This window comes from Cyprinodon tularosa, unplaced genomic scaffold (assembly GCF_016077235.1).
Source record: "Cyprinodon tularosa strain WSP-4 unplaced genomic scaffold, ASM1607723v1 ctg860, whole genome shotgun sequence".
Lineage (NCBI taxonomy): Eukaryota > Metazoa > Chordata > Actinopteri > Cyprinodontiformes > Cyprinodontidae > Cyprinodon > Cyprinodon tularosa.
In genome coordinates this window covers 573,869-590,932 of record NW_024039630.1, presented here as the reverse complement: position 1 = coordinate 590,932, position 17,064 = coordinate 573,869, and the positions used below count along the sequence as shown (strand labels likewise).

General features: G+C 40.0%; 1 protein-coding gene across 1 annotated transcript in view; it reads left to right on the top strand.

Annotated features, from left to right (window-relative positions):
* Window positions 1-17,064, top strand: part of LOC119775281 (diacylglycerol kinase beta) — a gene marked incomplete at its 5' end in the record, with an annotated part of 150,721 nt that overhangs the window by 14,288 nt on the left and 119,369 nt on the right. The window contains one exon of the mRNA XM_038273207.1: window positions 7,040-7,114. Within this exon, the coding sequence (XP_038129135.1) occupies window positions 7,040-7,114 (75 nt within the window). The remainder of the gene's footprint in view (window positions 1-7,039; window positions 7,115-17,064) is intronic.

The window sequence follows — 17,064 nt, the reverse complement described above, 5'->3', positions numbered from 1 at the left end:
AGGTTGAATCTTTTGTGTTTTTGTTCAAAATACTTTAGCAAAAAGGAATTACTCTACTATTTTATGCTGGATTAATACTTTTGACCAGAGGTTCAAAAGTATTAATGTTTATTACTCCACTAGTAGAAATCCTGCTGTTTAAAAACACTTTTGTAGAAGTAAGAGGATCAACTTCAGCTTTTTACTCCAGTAAAAGTGTAAAAGTACCATTTTTAAAACTAATTAAAGTATAAAAGTAAAAATAATGCAGGAGTAAATGTGAAGTCCAGAAGCTTCACTGCTCTACTCTATTAAAGGAACATTTTTCTACAATTCTGGATGGTCATTTCCTTAGACTTTAGTCTCTTAGTTTTACAACTAATGGTAAAAGTGTCAAATTTAAATTTGCCTAATAGTTTGGTATGTGGTTGGGGCAACAAGTGGGGGCAGCACCTTGTTCAACCACAAAAAAATTGTCTGGATGAAACTAATTATTTTGATGGTTTATATATTTTTTAAATACCAACAGGCCATAATGAAAATGAGCTTAAATGAAAAAAAACTAAGAAGTCTATTTTATAAAACGTAAGGAGTAGAAAGTAGAGATAATTGCAAAAAAAATGCAAGAAGTAGAATTGAAAAGTTGTCTAAAAATAATTACTCCAGTAAAGTAAAGATAGCCAATATTTACGACGGAGTATTAGGGCCACACATGAAGAGAAAAAATATTTTTGCCATGACGAGATTAAACTCGACATGTCGACATTAAACTCAACATTTCGAGAATAAAGCTGAAATGTCATGTTGAGTTTAATCTCGAAGTGTCGACAATAAAGTTGAAATTAGTTCAAGAGAGCCAACCGCTGCACAGGATACATGCCCAGAATCCAGAATCAGACATGCCTTGTGTAGATGATTTGGTCAAATTGTACTTTCTGTGATGATTATACAGTTATAGAGTTGCAGCACGTCAAAGACTACCTTCACTCTTAAAACGCAGACTGCAGCTGTGGAGCGCGGTTGCTCTTTTCTCCAAACTTTGGAATGTCGAGATTAAAGTCGCCACGATATATCAACTTTATTCTCGAAATGGCGAGTTTAAAGTTGACAGGGCGAGTTTAAAATCGACACGTCGAGATTAAACTCAACATGACATTTCAACTTTATTCTCGAAATGGCGAGTTTAAAGTCGACACGTCGAGATTAAACTCAACATGACATTTCAACTTTATTCTCGAAATGTTGAGTTTAAAGTCGACAGGGCGAGTTTAAAGTCGACACATCGAGATTAAAATCGCCACGATATATCAACTTTATTCTCGAAATGGCGAGTTTAAAGTCGACCTGGCGAGTTTAAAGTCGACACGTCGAGATTAAACTCAACATGACATTTCAACTTTATTCTCGAAATGTTGAGTTTAAAGTCGACACGTCGAGATTAAACTCAACATGACATTTCAACTTTATTCTCGAAATGGCGAGTTTAAAGTCGACACGTCGAGATTAAACTCAACATGACATTTCAACTTTATTCTCGAAATGTTGAGTTTAAAGTCGACAGGGCGAGTTTAAAGTCGACACGTCGAGATTAAAGTCGCCACGATATATCAACTTTATTCTCGAAATGGCGAGTTTAAAGTCGACCTGGCGAGTTTAAAGTCGACACGTCGAGATTAAACTCAACATGACATTTCAACTTTATTCTCGAAATGTTGAGTTTAAAGTCGACAGGGCGAGTTTAAAGTCGACACGTTGAGATTAAAGTCGCCACGATATATCAACTTTATTCTCGAAATGGCGAGTTTAAAGTCGACACGTCGAGATTAAAGTCGCCACGATATATCAACTTTATTCTCGAAATGGTGAGTTTAAAGTCGACCTGGCGAGTTTAAAGTTGACACGTCGAGATTAAACTCAACATGACATTTCAACTTTATTCTCGAAATGGCGAGTTTAAAGTCGACAGGGCAAGTTTAAAGTTGACACGTCGAGATTAAACTCAACATGACATTTCAACTTTATTCTCGAAATGTTGAGTTTAAAGTCGACAGGGCGAGTTTAAAGTCGACATGTCGAGATTAAACTCAACATGACATTTCAACTTTATTCTAGAAATGTTGAGTTTAAAGTCGACAGGGCGAGTTTAAAGTCGACACGTCGAGATTAAAGTCGCCATGATATATCAACTTTATTCTCGAAATGGCGAGTTTAAAGTCGACAGGGCAAGTTTAAAGTTGACACGTCGAGATTAAACTCAACATGACATTTCAACTTTATTCTCGAAATGGCGAGTTTAAAGTCGACAGGGCGAGTTTAAAGTTGACACGTCGAGATTAAACTCAACATGACATTTCAACTTTATTCTCGAAATGGCGAGTTTAAAGTCGACAGGGCGAGTTTAAAGTCGACACGTCGAGATTAAACTCAACATGACATTTCAACTTTATTCTTGAAATGTTGAGTTTAAAGTCGACAGGGCGAGTTTAAAGTCGACACGTCGAGATTAAACTCAACATGACATTTCAACTTTTTCTTCAAATGTTGAGTTTAAAGTCGACAGGGCGAGTTTAAAGTCGACACGTCGAGATTAAACTCAACATGACATTTCAACTTTATTCTTGAAATGTTGAGTTTAAAGTCGACAGGGCGAGTTTAAAGTCGACACGTCGAGATTAAAGTCGCCACGATATATCAACTTTATTCTCGAAATGGCGAGTTTAAAGTCGACAGGGCGAGTTTAAAGTCGACACGTCGAGATTAAACTCAACATGACATTTCAACTTTATTCTCGAAATGTTGAGTTTAAAGTCGACAGGGCGAGTTTAAAGTCGACACATCGAGATTAAACTCAACATGACATTTCAACTTTATTCTCGAAATGTTGAGTTTAAAGTCGACAGGGCAAGTTTAAAGTCGACACGTCGAGATTAAACTCAACATGACATTTCAACTTTATTCTCGAAATGTTGAGTTTAAAGTCGACAGGGCGAGATTAAAGTCGCCACGATATATCAACTTTATTCTCGAAATGGCGAGTTTAAAGTTGACAGGGCGAGTTTAAAGTTGACACGTCGAGATTAAACTCAACATGACATTTCAACTTTATTCTCGAAATGTTGAGTTTAAAGTCGACAGGGCGAGTTTAAAGCCGACACGTCGAGATTAAACTCAACATGACATTTCAACTTTATTCTCGAAATGTTGAGTTTAAAGTCGACAGGGCGAGTTTAAAGTCGACACGTCGAGATTAAACTCAACATGACATTTCAACTTTATTCTCAAAATGGCGAGTTTAAAGTTGACAGGGCAAGTTTAAAGTCGACACGTCGAGATTAAAGTCGCCACGATATATCAACTTTATTCTCGAAATGGCGAGTTTAAAGTCGACAGGGCGAGTTTAAAGTTGACACGTCGAGATTAAACTCAACATGACATTTCAACTTTATTCTCGAAATGGCGAGTTTAATGTCGACATGTCGACTTTAATGTCGACATGTCGAGTTTAATCTCTTCATGGCAAAAATATTTTTTCTCTTCATGTGTGGCCCTAATACTCCGTCGTAAATATTTCTACTTAAGTAAAGTAATGAAGTATTTGTACTTTGTTACTTGACACCTCTGGTCATGAAATGTAAAACTGGAAGAGGCTATATTTTCCTTTTAATGGTTATAAATGTTTTAGACTGCTGACTAGATGCAGGGTGACGAGTCAAACGTTACAAAGATGTGATTTATTTTCAAATTCCAAAACAAAAAAATCTAAAATGGGAGAAAAATTAGCAAAGATGGGACGTGGCAGCGAACTCCGCAAACTCTCCTTGGTTTTCTTCTGCCTTAAAAAAGGGAGTTTGAGGTAAAAGCAAATGGAGGAAAGCTCAGTTGCTGGTTAGTCCTTGTTTCCATGTGGAAAATAAAAACTGTGAGTGAACTGCTACAGAGAGGGAATGTCTTCAGTGCATTTTGGTGCATGGGGTTCTTGAAGCGATGGCCATCAAAGGGTGCGGCCTTAACCTGAATATTTCCACAGAGGCTTTCTTCCTCCATCATGGCTGCTCCCCCCTGCTGCGTCTCTCAATGCTGGCATTTAAAGGTGGAGCCCCCAAAAAAGAAAAAACAAAAAAAGCCGTCATTCTTGCATCATTTTCCTCGTAGCACCCAGCAATCATGACCAATCAGAACCTGCTGTGTTCCCTCGGTCTGATGCGTTTCCATGGAGATGCACTTTTTCATACTGTATGATGAGAAAGCAAATTATTCCCTCTCAGCGGTCATAAAACAGGGAGAGAGAATTGCTTTAAAAAGCCGTTTTCCTTTACTTCAAATCAGTGACATTTTTCTGACATTTCAATAAGAGTTCGGCCTTTAAAAGAAATTCAACAGAAAAGCTCAGCAAAAAAAAAAAAACACCCTGACAAAATGAATCATCTGTTAAGATAAATCTGTAGATTAAAAAAAAACTGTCATGGGTTATTAGAGAGGAAAAAAATGAAAAACTTAATTAATCTCTCTGCTGATTTCAAACTATCTGAGGTAAATCCTAAAAATATGTTAAAAAAAAAACATTTAAAGTGGAACAGGAGTTATAAGCTACAGTGTGTAATAATTAATTCAATTCAATTCAGTTTCAATTCAGTTTATTTCTATAGCGCCAAATTCACAACACATGTCATCTCAAGGCACTTTACAGTTCAACCAGATCATACAGTCAAATCGATACAAAGTTTTCTATCTAAGGAAAACCAGTTGATTGCATCGACTCATTGACTCTTCAGCAATCCCTCACACTAAGCAAGCTTGTAGCGACAGTGGAGAGGAAAAACTCCCCTTTAACAGGAAGAAACCTCCAGCAGAACCAGGCTCAGTGTGAGCGGCCATCTGCTGAGGCCCACTGGGGTTCAAGGAGACAGAAGCAGACATAGAAAAAGAAGCATAGATACAAAAGGCAACTGTCAACCAGCTCCACAGGCGGCCCCGTCCAGGAAACACACAGCCAGGCAGACGAGCTCCAAGGCAGCTCCCATGTCAGAGGATGAAGAGAGCACATCCACTCAGTCACGGTCAGAGAAACAGGACCACACTGGAAAACAGGCCGATCTCCAACATCTATAAACAAGGGTGTTGATGGAAGCAGCACAGCTGATGTTTCTTTCCAGGATGGAGTCACAGCCAAACAGGAACAGACCAGATGAAGCTACTATGAGGAAAAGCAGAGAGAGCAGAAGGTTAGAGATTGAACTAACAGATTCTGCAGAATAGGAGAACAGAGAGAGAATGAAGCAGAATGATGAAATGGGGGTCCCTATGTCCTCCAAAAGTCTAAGCCTATAGCAGCATAACTATAGAGATAGCTCAGGATTTTACAGGGATATACAGTCAGAAATGTAATATATTATACATAACTATGTTATTTATCATCATCTACGAGCTCAGCCTCTTAACCTTAATATTTGCGTTGCCTTAGAATTCGTTATTTATAATTACATAGGAGCGGGTCTCGCAGCCATGGAGGCAGACATCTTTGCGCTACGGCAGCGCAGAGCCAACAAACTAGCGATTGCGAGATCTCCCATGACGCTCGAAAGTAACTACGGCAAGTTGAGAGAGATGAACTGAGACGGTACTGAACAATAGATGGCAGTATTAAAATTATCTATGTAAACAAACCTCATCCCTTGAGAAGGTAGGTGATGCGGACGTCGTGGAAGACATTTTGTCCCGTAACGCTCGCCGTACTGTTGGGGGGGAGAAGCGGTGGGGGGGAGATGTTCATGTTGCTGCGGTCTGCAGTCTGGACCGCTAGATGTCGCTGAAAATTACACACTGTAGCTTTAAATAAAAACACTTAGAATTTATTGAACAGTACGTAATAATATCATATTTAAAGTACTTTCAAAAGTTTGAATTTTAGCCTGAACTGGAAGGTTTTACTCTCATGGGGAGATGATAGTAATGCCAAAGCTCTCCGACACACAGCTCAATGATTTTTATCTCAGCATTTTCATTCTCATGGCTCCAACTAGAGCATGGAGTTTCAGGGTCACGGCCATTATAGACACGCACAAATGCAGATTCATTGAAACTGATAAATTAACTACAGATCTGTTCCAATGCAGAAAACTTTATCTTGTTTCCTGTTAAACTTGAACAAAAACAGGGTTTCAAGCATACATTTTTTCATTTATTACTACATTGACCGGTTCTTACTGTAAGTTGAATTTATGCAAACTCAGTGGCTGAAAAAAATATTTTTATTTATACTGCAAAAACAAAATTTTTAAATCTTAATAGGTCATTTTTTTCTTTATATAAGTGCATTTATTTTTGAACTGGAGAAGATAGTGAGACACTTTGCCAATGGAACAAGACAACTGACATTTAAAATAAGAAAAAGACGAGCTACATGTCAGAGGATGAAGAGAGCACATCCAGTTAGTCACAGTCAGAGAAACAGGACTACACTGGAAAACAGGCCGATCTCCAACAACAAGGGTGTTAATGGCAGCAGCACATCTGATATTTCTCTCCAGGATGGAGTCACAGCCAAACAGGAACAGACCAGATGAAGCTACTATGAGAAAAAATCAGAATGTTAGAGATTGAACTAACAAATACCACAAAATGGGAGAATAAAGAGAGAATGATGAAAAAGGGGTCCCTATGTCCTCCAGCAGACTAAGCCTATAGCAGCATAACTATAGCGATAGCTCATATAAGCTTTATCAAAAAGGAAATTTTTAAGCCTAGCCTTAAAAGTAGACAGGGTGTCTGCCTCACGGACTAAAACTGGTAGTTGGAGCCTGATAACTAAAAGATCTGCCTCCTATTCTACTTTAGAAATTCTAATTATGTTAGAATGTTGTTATGCTGCAGCACTGGAACAATAAGCTAGCTCATGGGAGCATTCATAGCATCAGATTATCTGATAGCAATAAAATATAGCTGGCTCCAGCAGCTTTGCATGAAATCCACCTTTATTGTTTCAGTAATATGAAGAACATCAGTCATTATCAGTGTGTATAAGCCTTAATGCATGCTCCCCCATGTTGTGTTTTTCCCCCAGTGTTCTCAGGAAGTTCAGGTATCTGCTTAACCCCAGGCAGGTGTACAGTTTGGAGCAAGGAGGACCCATGCATGGGTAAGTCTACATATCCAAAACCAACTTTTCGTTGTTATTTAATTCAGCTTTATCAAACAGATCATCGTTTTTGTGTTTAGCAAATAACTTGAGCAAGCTTTTTAACTCATTGTGGAGAATAAATAAACAACGCTTTGTTTCAGTTAAGGGTTAAAATGCAGGCTTGCATTTTCCTGTAGCTGATTTAGGAGCTGAGCACTAAATCCAGAGTTACTTATTTACCAGATGGAGACCTCCCTGTCCTGCAGGTCAGACTAACCTGCTGTAAGTTGGTGAAGTGGAACGCAGCGTTTCCACCGTCGAAGTGGTTGGTTTTTTGTCCTCTTACTGTGTGCTTATGTCAGAGCAGCACACGGTGTACTTTAAAATGAATTCCGGTGCAGCTCTGCGCAGCAGAGGGGCTGTAAATGCTTTACCTTAAGGCCGTGTCTGCTCATCTGACTCAGTCACGACAAGCAGAGCGACTGCCCTCCAGAGACTTGTGTATGAAAAGCGACCCAGTGACGCACATCAGACACGAGGGCTGTGCTACTCTGATCTGTTATTGGAAGCTTCTGAGTGTAATGTCGCTGTATGAGAGAAGGAGTTCAAGAGAATTTAGTCCATTTTAAGAAATGCATGATGTGCTCATATGGAACGACTTTTAAAATATAAAAAAAAGCTCACCTTATTTGTCTCTCTCTACTGCCAGGCAGTTTAATGTTGTGGTTAAACATGACGTCAATTAGCAAACTGTACATAAAAATGTGAGTAAAAGTTATCTTCAATTAAAGCATTTCAAAAACACATTTGATTTCCAGTAGGGATGCTGAGATATTCAGCCTGACATTCGTTTGAGGACCAGAACGTTGACATTTTGGACAAAGAAGACAGGTGGTTTGAGAGGGGTGTGAAGGAGAGAGAAACCAACTGTCATGATGAGTTTCAGAGCTAGCCCAAGATGCAGAACACACACAGAGACTGGATAAAAAGTTTAACAGAGTTTATTGTTTCACAAGCACATGAAATTGCACAGGAACAGGAACTGGTCTGGGGCGGGTTCACTGGAGTCTGCAGAGATGACAGTTCAGTTAGCAAACGAGTTGATGAGTTATGAGTCTTTGATGTTTCAGAAGAATACCTTGAAGGAGTCCGGGTTTCTCTTTAAGAGAGATTACTGTGGGATCCAGAGACTGTTTGTTCAGCAGAGTCCAATAACTGCTTCAGCGTCTTACTTCTGACTTTGAGGGCAGACCTTGATTTGAGTTTCCAGCTCTTAGCCAAGACCTGCAGGGGAATCCACAGAGGAGTCGTCAGGTTTGGCTCACGAGGGCAGGCTCGGCAGGTTAAGCTCATCCAGAGCCTCAGGTAGAGACAGGATTCCTGTGAGGCAAAAAACAAGGAAGAGTTAGAATCTTATCTCAACTAGAGATAGCTAAGATTCTCAGGTTACTAGGCTCAGGTCGCTAACCAAACTAGATCAACACTGCGGCACTTGAAGCAAGGTCTGGAAGCAGGTTATATAGGGCTGGACTTCTGATGATGAGATGCGCCACAGGTATGTTGGAAGGCTCAGCTCAGGAGGACCCACGGCGCACTCTGCTGGAGGAAGGTGGTACAGCTCCAGATCCCAACACCAACCTTAAACAGAGGTGGTGTATTCCGGTTTCAGCTCCAAAACCTGTGATGCAGCTTCAGAGTTGATTCCTTCACGCTATCATCTCAGTCCTCTTCTCCATGCAGGGGAAAAAACATCCTGCCTGTTTAGCCAGGACAACAATGACCCTAAACACTCCCTTTTTAGAGGCATGGGCCAGTATTGGGTTTTGCTGGCCAACGACGACCCAACGACTCCCCTTTTCTAAGGGTTGGACTTGTTTTTTGGCTCAATTTGCATTTTTTCTAAGCCATAAAAAAGCTTTTATTTGGGCCATTTTATAAGCCTGGAACTCAACGCTACTCCAAACATTCTGAATTGAGAAATCTTCCTGGATGGGAAGCAAAACGTCTTCAAACTTGGAAAACAAAGTCCTGTAGTTTGTTTTTTAACTTTTTTGGAACGACATAATGTTTGATACGGGCTGTCAGGTCCCTGTAGGACCGGTGTCAGAGTCTGGTCCACATTGCCGGCAGTAAGTCTGACTCATTTCCGGTGAGAGTTGGACTCCACCAGGGCTGCCCTTTGTCACCGATTCTGTTCATTACCTTCATGGACAGAATTTCTAGGCGCAGCCAAGGTGTTGAGGGGATCCGTTTTGGTGGCCTTAGGATTGCGTCCCTGCTTTTTGCAGATGATGTGGTCCTATTGGCTTCATCAGGTCGTGATCTGCAGCTCTCGCTGGATCGGTTCGCAGCCGAGTATGAAGCGAGGATGGGAATCAGTGCCTCCAAATCCGAGGCCATGGTCTTGAGCCGGAAAAGGGTAGAGTGCCTTCTCCGGGTCAGGGGGGGTGTCCTGCCCCAAGTGGAGGAGTTTAAGTATCTTGGGGTCTTGTTCACGAATGAGGGAAGAAGGGAGCGGGAGATCGACAGGCGGATTGGTGCAGCGTCTGCCGTGAAGCGTGCGCTGTACCGGTCCGTCGTGGTGAAGAGAGAGCTGAGTCAAAAAGCGAAGCTCTCGATTTACTGGTCGATCTACGTTCCTACCCCTGTCTATGGTCATGAACTCTGGGTCATGATCGAAAGAACGAGATCGCGGATACAAGCGGCCGAAATGGGTTTCCTCCGTAGGGTGGCTGGGCTCTCCCTTAGAGATAGGGTGAGAAGCTCGGTCATCCGGGAGGGACTCGGAGTAGAGCCGCTGCTCCTCCACGTCGAGAGGAGCCAGTTGAGGTGGCTCGGCCATCTGGTTAGGATGCCTCCTGGACGCCTCCCTGGTGAGGTGTTCTGGGCACGTCCCACCGGGGGGAGGCCCAGGGGAAGACTCAGGACACGCTGGAGAGACTATGTTTCTCAGCTGGCCTGGGAACGCCTTGGGGTTCCTCCTGAGTGGCTAGAAGAAGTGGCTGGGGAGAGGGAAGTCTGGGCCTCCCTTCTTAAGCTGCTGCCCCCGCGACCCGACCCCGGATAAGCGGAGGAAGATGGATGGATGGATGGATGGATGGATGGATGGATGGATGGATGGATGGATGGATGGATGGATGAAAGATGGAGGATGGATGGATGGATGATGGATGAAAGATGGAGGATGGATGGATGATGGATGAAAGATGGAGGATGGATGGATGGATGGATGAAAGATGGAGGATGGATGGATGGATGGATGGATGGATGGATGGATGGATGGATGATGGATGAAAGATGGATGATGGATGGATGGATGGATGAAAGATGGAGGATGGATGGATGGATGGATGGATGGATGGATGGATGGATGGATGGATGGATGAAAGATGGAGGATGGATGGATGGATGGATGATGGATGAAAGATGGAGGATGGATGGATGGATGGATGGTACGAGTAAGTTGGTTTGATTAGCCTCTTAATAAGTGGAAAAAAATGAAACCTTCATTTGAAAGTGACTTTTTCTATTTCCTCTGGTCATCTTCGTCTGATGTTAAAATTTGTTCCTTTATCTGAAATATTTATTTATTATTTTTTTTAAAAAGCAAAAAAACAAACTGATTTGTTTGAAGGAACATACAGTTTTGTAGCATTTTTATGTCCAGAACAAAATGTGAGCTAATTAAGAACAAACCACCAACCTGCCTCTCTATGTTTATACAGAAAAACTAAAAAAAGTGACGAGGAAGTGAAACTGAACCTCAGAGAAGGATGTATTCCTTCCACCTGTCTGACTGTGCGGCCCTCTCAGATTGATTTTTCTTACATAAACAGTGAAGAAGTCGTTCTCTGGCTGAGAAACCGTAGCTTTCACTGTGAGTTTCTCATGTTCTGTAATTGTTTGTAAAGCAGCCTGTTTGTTGCCTTCAGATGCTGAGTTTTCCGGCCGTGCAGCCTGTTTCTGGCCATCCTGAGTAAAGCGCTGCTCAGGAACAGGTGCAGAGACATAAAATAGGAGCTGAGTTGTCACATAAAGCTTTACTCATCACCAACTAACCCTTCCACAACTGTTACTATGGGCTGCCTAGCAACAGGCTCAATAGACTCAGAGGTGAGCGTCAGCACCTTCTCACTCCGTTCTTTTGGGAATGTTTTAATATTTTTGTTCTTAAAGAGCCATTTGGTTTTTTAGTTGATGCACACAGTTCTCCTCCACAAACAGCCGGGATTAAAAGGCATCATGGAAACCTTCTGACTGATAAGATAGCTGGCCGGATGTCACCCTCTCTGTTGCTTGGCGATGCTATCAGTTCACTGCATGGCCTTCAGGGAGCGCTATTTACCTTTTGCTACGTTGAACAAGAGCAAACACTGCTGTCCTGAAAAGACAGATCTGTGAACCAGGCTTGTGTTGTTTTAATGAGCACCTCTCTGTAAAATCTCCACCATGTTGGATTCAAAATGAGGCAAAACCTGTTCAACTCTAAGATGTTGTTGTTGCTGCTGCTTGTAGAAAAACAAGACTAGATGCTACAGCAGAATGTTAAAAGCCTGCAAATTGTGGCCTTTTTTTTTTTTCAATCAGTAACCCCGCTGCTTTGGCAGCTTGCCTGGATTCACATGAATAAGGGAACTTATTCTCTCTCCACACATGACAAGCGTCAGCTTCTGAATATACTCCAACTTCCTGGTCCTCGCTCTGCAGTTCCTGGTCCTCGCTCTGCATGGCTGAGCTCCCAATAAATGTATTGGCTGTTAAAATATGATAAGATGCTTACAAGACAAACAACGATTTAACATTTGTTGGGAATTGTTTGATAAACATAGTTTGACTTCATAGTTAACCTCTTACACCCTAAGGGGGTATAAATACATTTCTGCCTGACAAAAACACACAAAAGTAAATCACTTATAGCCTCACAGCTATTAGATTTAAGAAGAAACTTTTGGTACGTCTGTAAAGGTAAGATGTCATGAATGGTTTTCTGGTGTCAGCACCATTGTAGCTTGACCCTGCCTGAAATATTAGGGACAAAATACAAAATATTTTACATTTTTTGAACCTCGCCAAAATTTTCTTTGAAATAAACATTGCAAAACACTATCAAAATATTATTTATAGCACAAAAAAGTAGTACAGACTTGTAAATCTAAATGTTGTGTAAAGATATACCAAATATGGACTCAATCAGATGAATCATATTTATTTTAGAATGGTATTAGTGAGAAATTTCTTAGGCGGAGGGGCCATTTTGGCACATTTATCCAAAAATTGACGTTGACTCCTGACTGAAGACACATCTAGAAACACACAGACTTGTGAAGATCATCAGCCATCCAGGTCATAGTCATTCCAAAAAACTTAAAAAGCAATCCACTAATTGAGTTGATTCCTTCCCGCTATCATCGCAACCCCAGCCTCATTACTGGGGAACAGAAGATGAAGCCAGGCCAGCAATTCCCCCCTTTCAGAGACATAGTCAGGTATGGGGCGTTGCAGGCTAACAAAAGAAGCCAAACTACCCCCATTCCAAAGGGGTGGACCCGTTCATTTCAATTTGAATGTTTTTTAAACAAAAAAGAAGGCTTTGTTGGTCCACTCTATAAAGCATGGAACTCAATGCTCTTTCTGACATTTTGAATTGAAAGTCTTCCTGGATTCAAACTTGGAACAAAGTCCAGCGGATTGTTTTTTAACTTTTTTTGGAAGAACCAAATAATTGTACCATCTGGTTTGGAGTGTGAGAGGAAGCATGAGCACCCAGAGAAAAGCCAAAGTATCCACATATATACTTCATGCAAAAAGACCAAAGGTCAGAGGTTAAACAGAACAACTGTTTGAGGCAAAGACTCAGTTCTACCAATTATGTAATGTTCTTCATCCTGGACATTAAATGTGACCAAACTTTTCCTGTGTTCAGTCAGTAAACATGTCCAGAATAATTTACAAAATGCATCGGAAGAGAGAGAACGATTCTTTAGTTTAATGTTTAGTAGGTATTTGATTGAAAATCCTTTTAAACTGTTTCTGGAACTCTTTAAGGTAATTCCTTTTTTATTTGTTTTTTTCTTCTTTAGAATCTATTCTGTTTGTCAAATATTTCTTCCTTGTTCGGCCCAATCTAAGCATTTTTAAAGGCATTTCAATCTCAAAAGCTCATGCGGAAAGAAAAAGACATTTAGAAGAATTTTACTGATAAAATTACTTTAATCTTTGGTCGCTCAGTCCTCGGCAGGAAACATTAGAGTTTAATTTTGTTTCGATGGCCTGAAACTGGTGGTGGAGTGGAGATAGATGGAGTTAGTCAGTCTATAGACTGCTGGTTGGTGAGACGATCTGCTTGAGCTGTATGGAGAGATCCAGTGGACTGCGTGAGCTGATGCTAGAGCTTCACTCAGGGACCTGGAAGATGGAAGTCCAGATAAACACAGGTTGAGAGAACCTGTCTATGATGAGAAAGCATGAAGCCACATAGAAGTTAGACATAGTGCAACCACTGCCTGCACTTTGGGTAGCAGACTGAGTTGTTGGCTGGAGACCCTTTAAGATGAACTCTGGATGGTGATTAGGCTTGAGGGGTTCAACACTGATTGGCTTGTGACAGAGGGGGGTAAGTAATCAGTTTCTGCAGTTCAACTTCTGCCTAAGCTTCATTTTTGGGGTCAAATCGAAATGAGAGAACACAAACATGCAGATCATGTTTGTTCTCTAACAGCGTCTCAGGTCTGCCCAGAGCTTTCTGTGCGCATCAGTTCAGGCTTATGTTACGGCCATTTCTATACATTCACCTGGTCACTAATTGAAGGGTTTAGGGTAAGTCTGTATTTGCTTAAACTTCCTCCATTCAAATCTTTAATATTTGAAGTGAAACAGTTTGCCAATGGAACAAGACAATTTACACTTAAAATAAGAAAAAACAATTGCATTGTCTTATTTCAAGTGCATAATATCTAGATGCCTTATTTTAAGAGTAAAATTACTTGTTCCATTGGCAAATCATCTTTTTTACCTGCGAAAATTAAGGGTAAATACCCTTAATTTAGCCAATTTTTACTCATTTTGAGATCATTTTTGCAGTGGATTCCTTCCTCCTTCTTTCTGATGTTAATTAAATTTAATATGGACAACCATATGCAGTTCATCAGATCATAAAGTCCTTAAAAACTTTAGCCTTGGTCGATGAAATGATTTTTTTTCTGCTTAGTTTATTGCAGATTGTTGGTGTTTTCCTCAGAGTGGCTCTTTTATTGTATTGAGATGCATTAAGATGATAAGAATATTGAGGTTCATCTGAATTAGATCAGATTTTGGCTCCAAAGGCTATAATGTGTGTCTGTGTGACTCTCATTCACTGCTCTATTTGGGCGTAAAGATTAACTGTGGTTATAGTGACATACGGTCCTTTGGCAATGATTGTCTATGAAAAATATCAGAACATCCATAAACACTTTTAGTGAACCATTACCCTAGGCAAAAGTCCAAATCCCAAATTTAGCAAACTGCTATGCAGGATCTAAAGGAGGTCCTGGAAGGTTTCCCTGCTTCAGCACAGCTGATATTCATTGAAAGCTGCTGATTAACAGGCTTTTGCTGAACTGCAATCTTTAAGAGGATCCAGTTATCTAAGTATCTCTCATGACAAAAACTAACTAGACCTGAAACAGCTTTACTTTGCTTTTAAAACCAGATTTATTTTTACCTATTGTAAGTATTGAACGTAAGTGGGCCAACCACCCATTCTGTACCATCTTTAGCAGTGAGCTATACAGTAAGTTGAATCATTCTGTAAGAAAGAAGTGCCGTTAACTTCTTTAGCTGGACTGGAATTTCCCAAGTTGCTATCAGGGGACTTCTGTGACGTCATGTTTGCCACGAGTACTGCCCCACCTTCAGAGGATTTTGGCAAGTCCCGGTCCAAGTGTAAATATTCAGGAACTGCGTGTGTTTCGCTATTGGTTGATTGACAGAGATTTCTCCAACAAGGTTTTTCTTGGTTACTGTAAATCAAGTCACCCTTTTTGTTTAAACTCCTGATCTGCTAAAGGTTTGTCTGTTGAAAACAAGTAAAAAAAATGTATAGTGATTGCCAATCTGATCAATTAACCAGGTTCAAATGGGATATTGTCTTTAAAATTGGCAGAACAGTAGGCACAAAAATTAGCATATTTGCTCACATGAATATGCAAAAAAAATATGCTGATCATCAGAACATGCAAAACACTGGGAGGAGGATATATGGATGCAGTAACTTGTCACTCACAAAGGGATTTGTCAAATTTGAAACAGATTGCAGTTTTTGTCTCTCCAGCAATGCTATGCTTGGGGAAAAGAAATCTTGCAACACGGCATAGTCTTGAGTCCCAATGCACGATTCTAGCTCACCTTCACAGTTATTGATGTTTCCGCTGCACCGGATGTGTTTTATTGGTCGGCAGCCATGAAGTTGCTGCGTCACATTGCACCATTTTGTACTTTTATCAGAATAATCAGATTAAGAGGAAAATATATATTAAAACAAGCCTCTTTTCAGTAAATGGATATGATTTATATTAACTTCAGCACTCATGAATGCAAAGCTATTCTTACTCCAGAGAAGAGTCAGGATATCTCTGTTAGAAACACTTCAAAAACACGTTATTATATTCCCTTATTTAGACAGCTGCGGTGCTGAAACTCCCTAAAATCTGCACCTGTTTGCTTAGCTTTGCAGAAAGAATATAGCGTTCCTTATTTGGGATCATGGTAGCTCAAGTTCATAGTGGGATATTTAAGAAAATCAAATGACAAACATTAAAAAATAGATCTTTATGTATTATTCAAATGCTGTTTGTTTTATGGTGTTAAGCAAGTGTCAGAGAGGCTCTAAGGAGCCTTTTTTAAATCCATTCAACTCATCCTCCTCTACATTATAACTCCCTTAAAGTTACTATTTTCCCTCTAATACAAGGACAAGTTCTCCTTTAGTTAATTATTATCTGCTAAACACACAGATTGATGGTGAGTAAAGGAAAATAGTGCCGCCCATCACCTGTAACACTGTTTTAATAAGCATATGGAATAAGGGGTGTGGCATTTGACCAATTGTTTGTTCAGAGAGAGCAGCTAACTGACATAACATTCTGTGCATGATGGAAAAGATCAAATCTGTATTAAAATAGCATGAAATGTTTGGTTTATAACTTTTTTTTTAGCTGTAATGATTAGGGATGCACGATATTGGGATTTTGGGCGATATCCGATATGCCGATATTTTAAAACTCATGTAGCCGATAACCGATATCGATACCGATGTTAAAGCTGGACAAAAATAAGTAGTCATTGAAAATAGCAGTTTTGTTATCCATTTCTGACACTTTGAAAAATAATATACTCAAATATATTTTCATATGCTGATATCAAATTGATCTTTAAAAACGGGTTATCGATCTATTTTACTTTCAAAATCGCGTGAAATTTCATCGTTCTGTTACAAACTCGAGATATTTTGCAAATTCTTGTGAGATTTTGTTAGTAAAATAGATCGATACCGCGTCAATATATCAACATATAAAAATAGGGCAACATTTCGTGAATTTTCGGGGGATTTCGTAGCATAACGATGACATATAGCAATATTTCATTAGTAAAAGAGATTGATATGGTGTTTTTAAATGGCAATATATCAGCATATGAAGATATTGGGATATTTTAATGGATCAATATTTTTTCCCTCGTCTTTAGAAGTTTTTAAGTCTGTAAAAAAGAAGTTTTTGAGGAAGAAGAAGAAGTAGTATTTTTATTTTTTTTTAGACTTTAGAAACTCAGAAGCTGATCAAATATCGGGTTAAATATCGGTGGGGTGGCCGATGTCCGATATTCAGTTTTAAGGCCGATACCGATAGGGAGCCGATTATATCGTGCATCCCTAGTAATGATCAGTGTGTATACATTCTGCAGCAATGGTGCAGAATCATCCCTTTCATTGT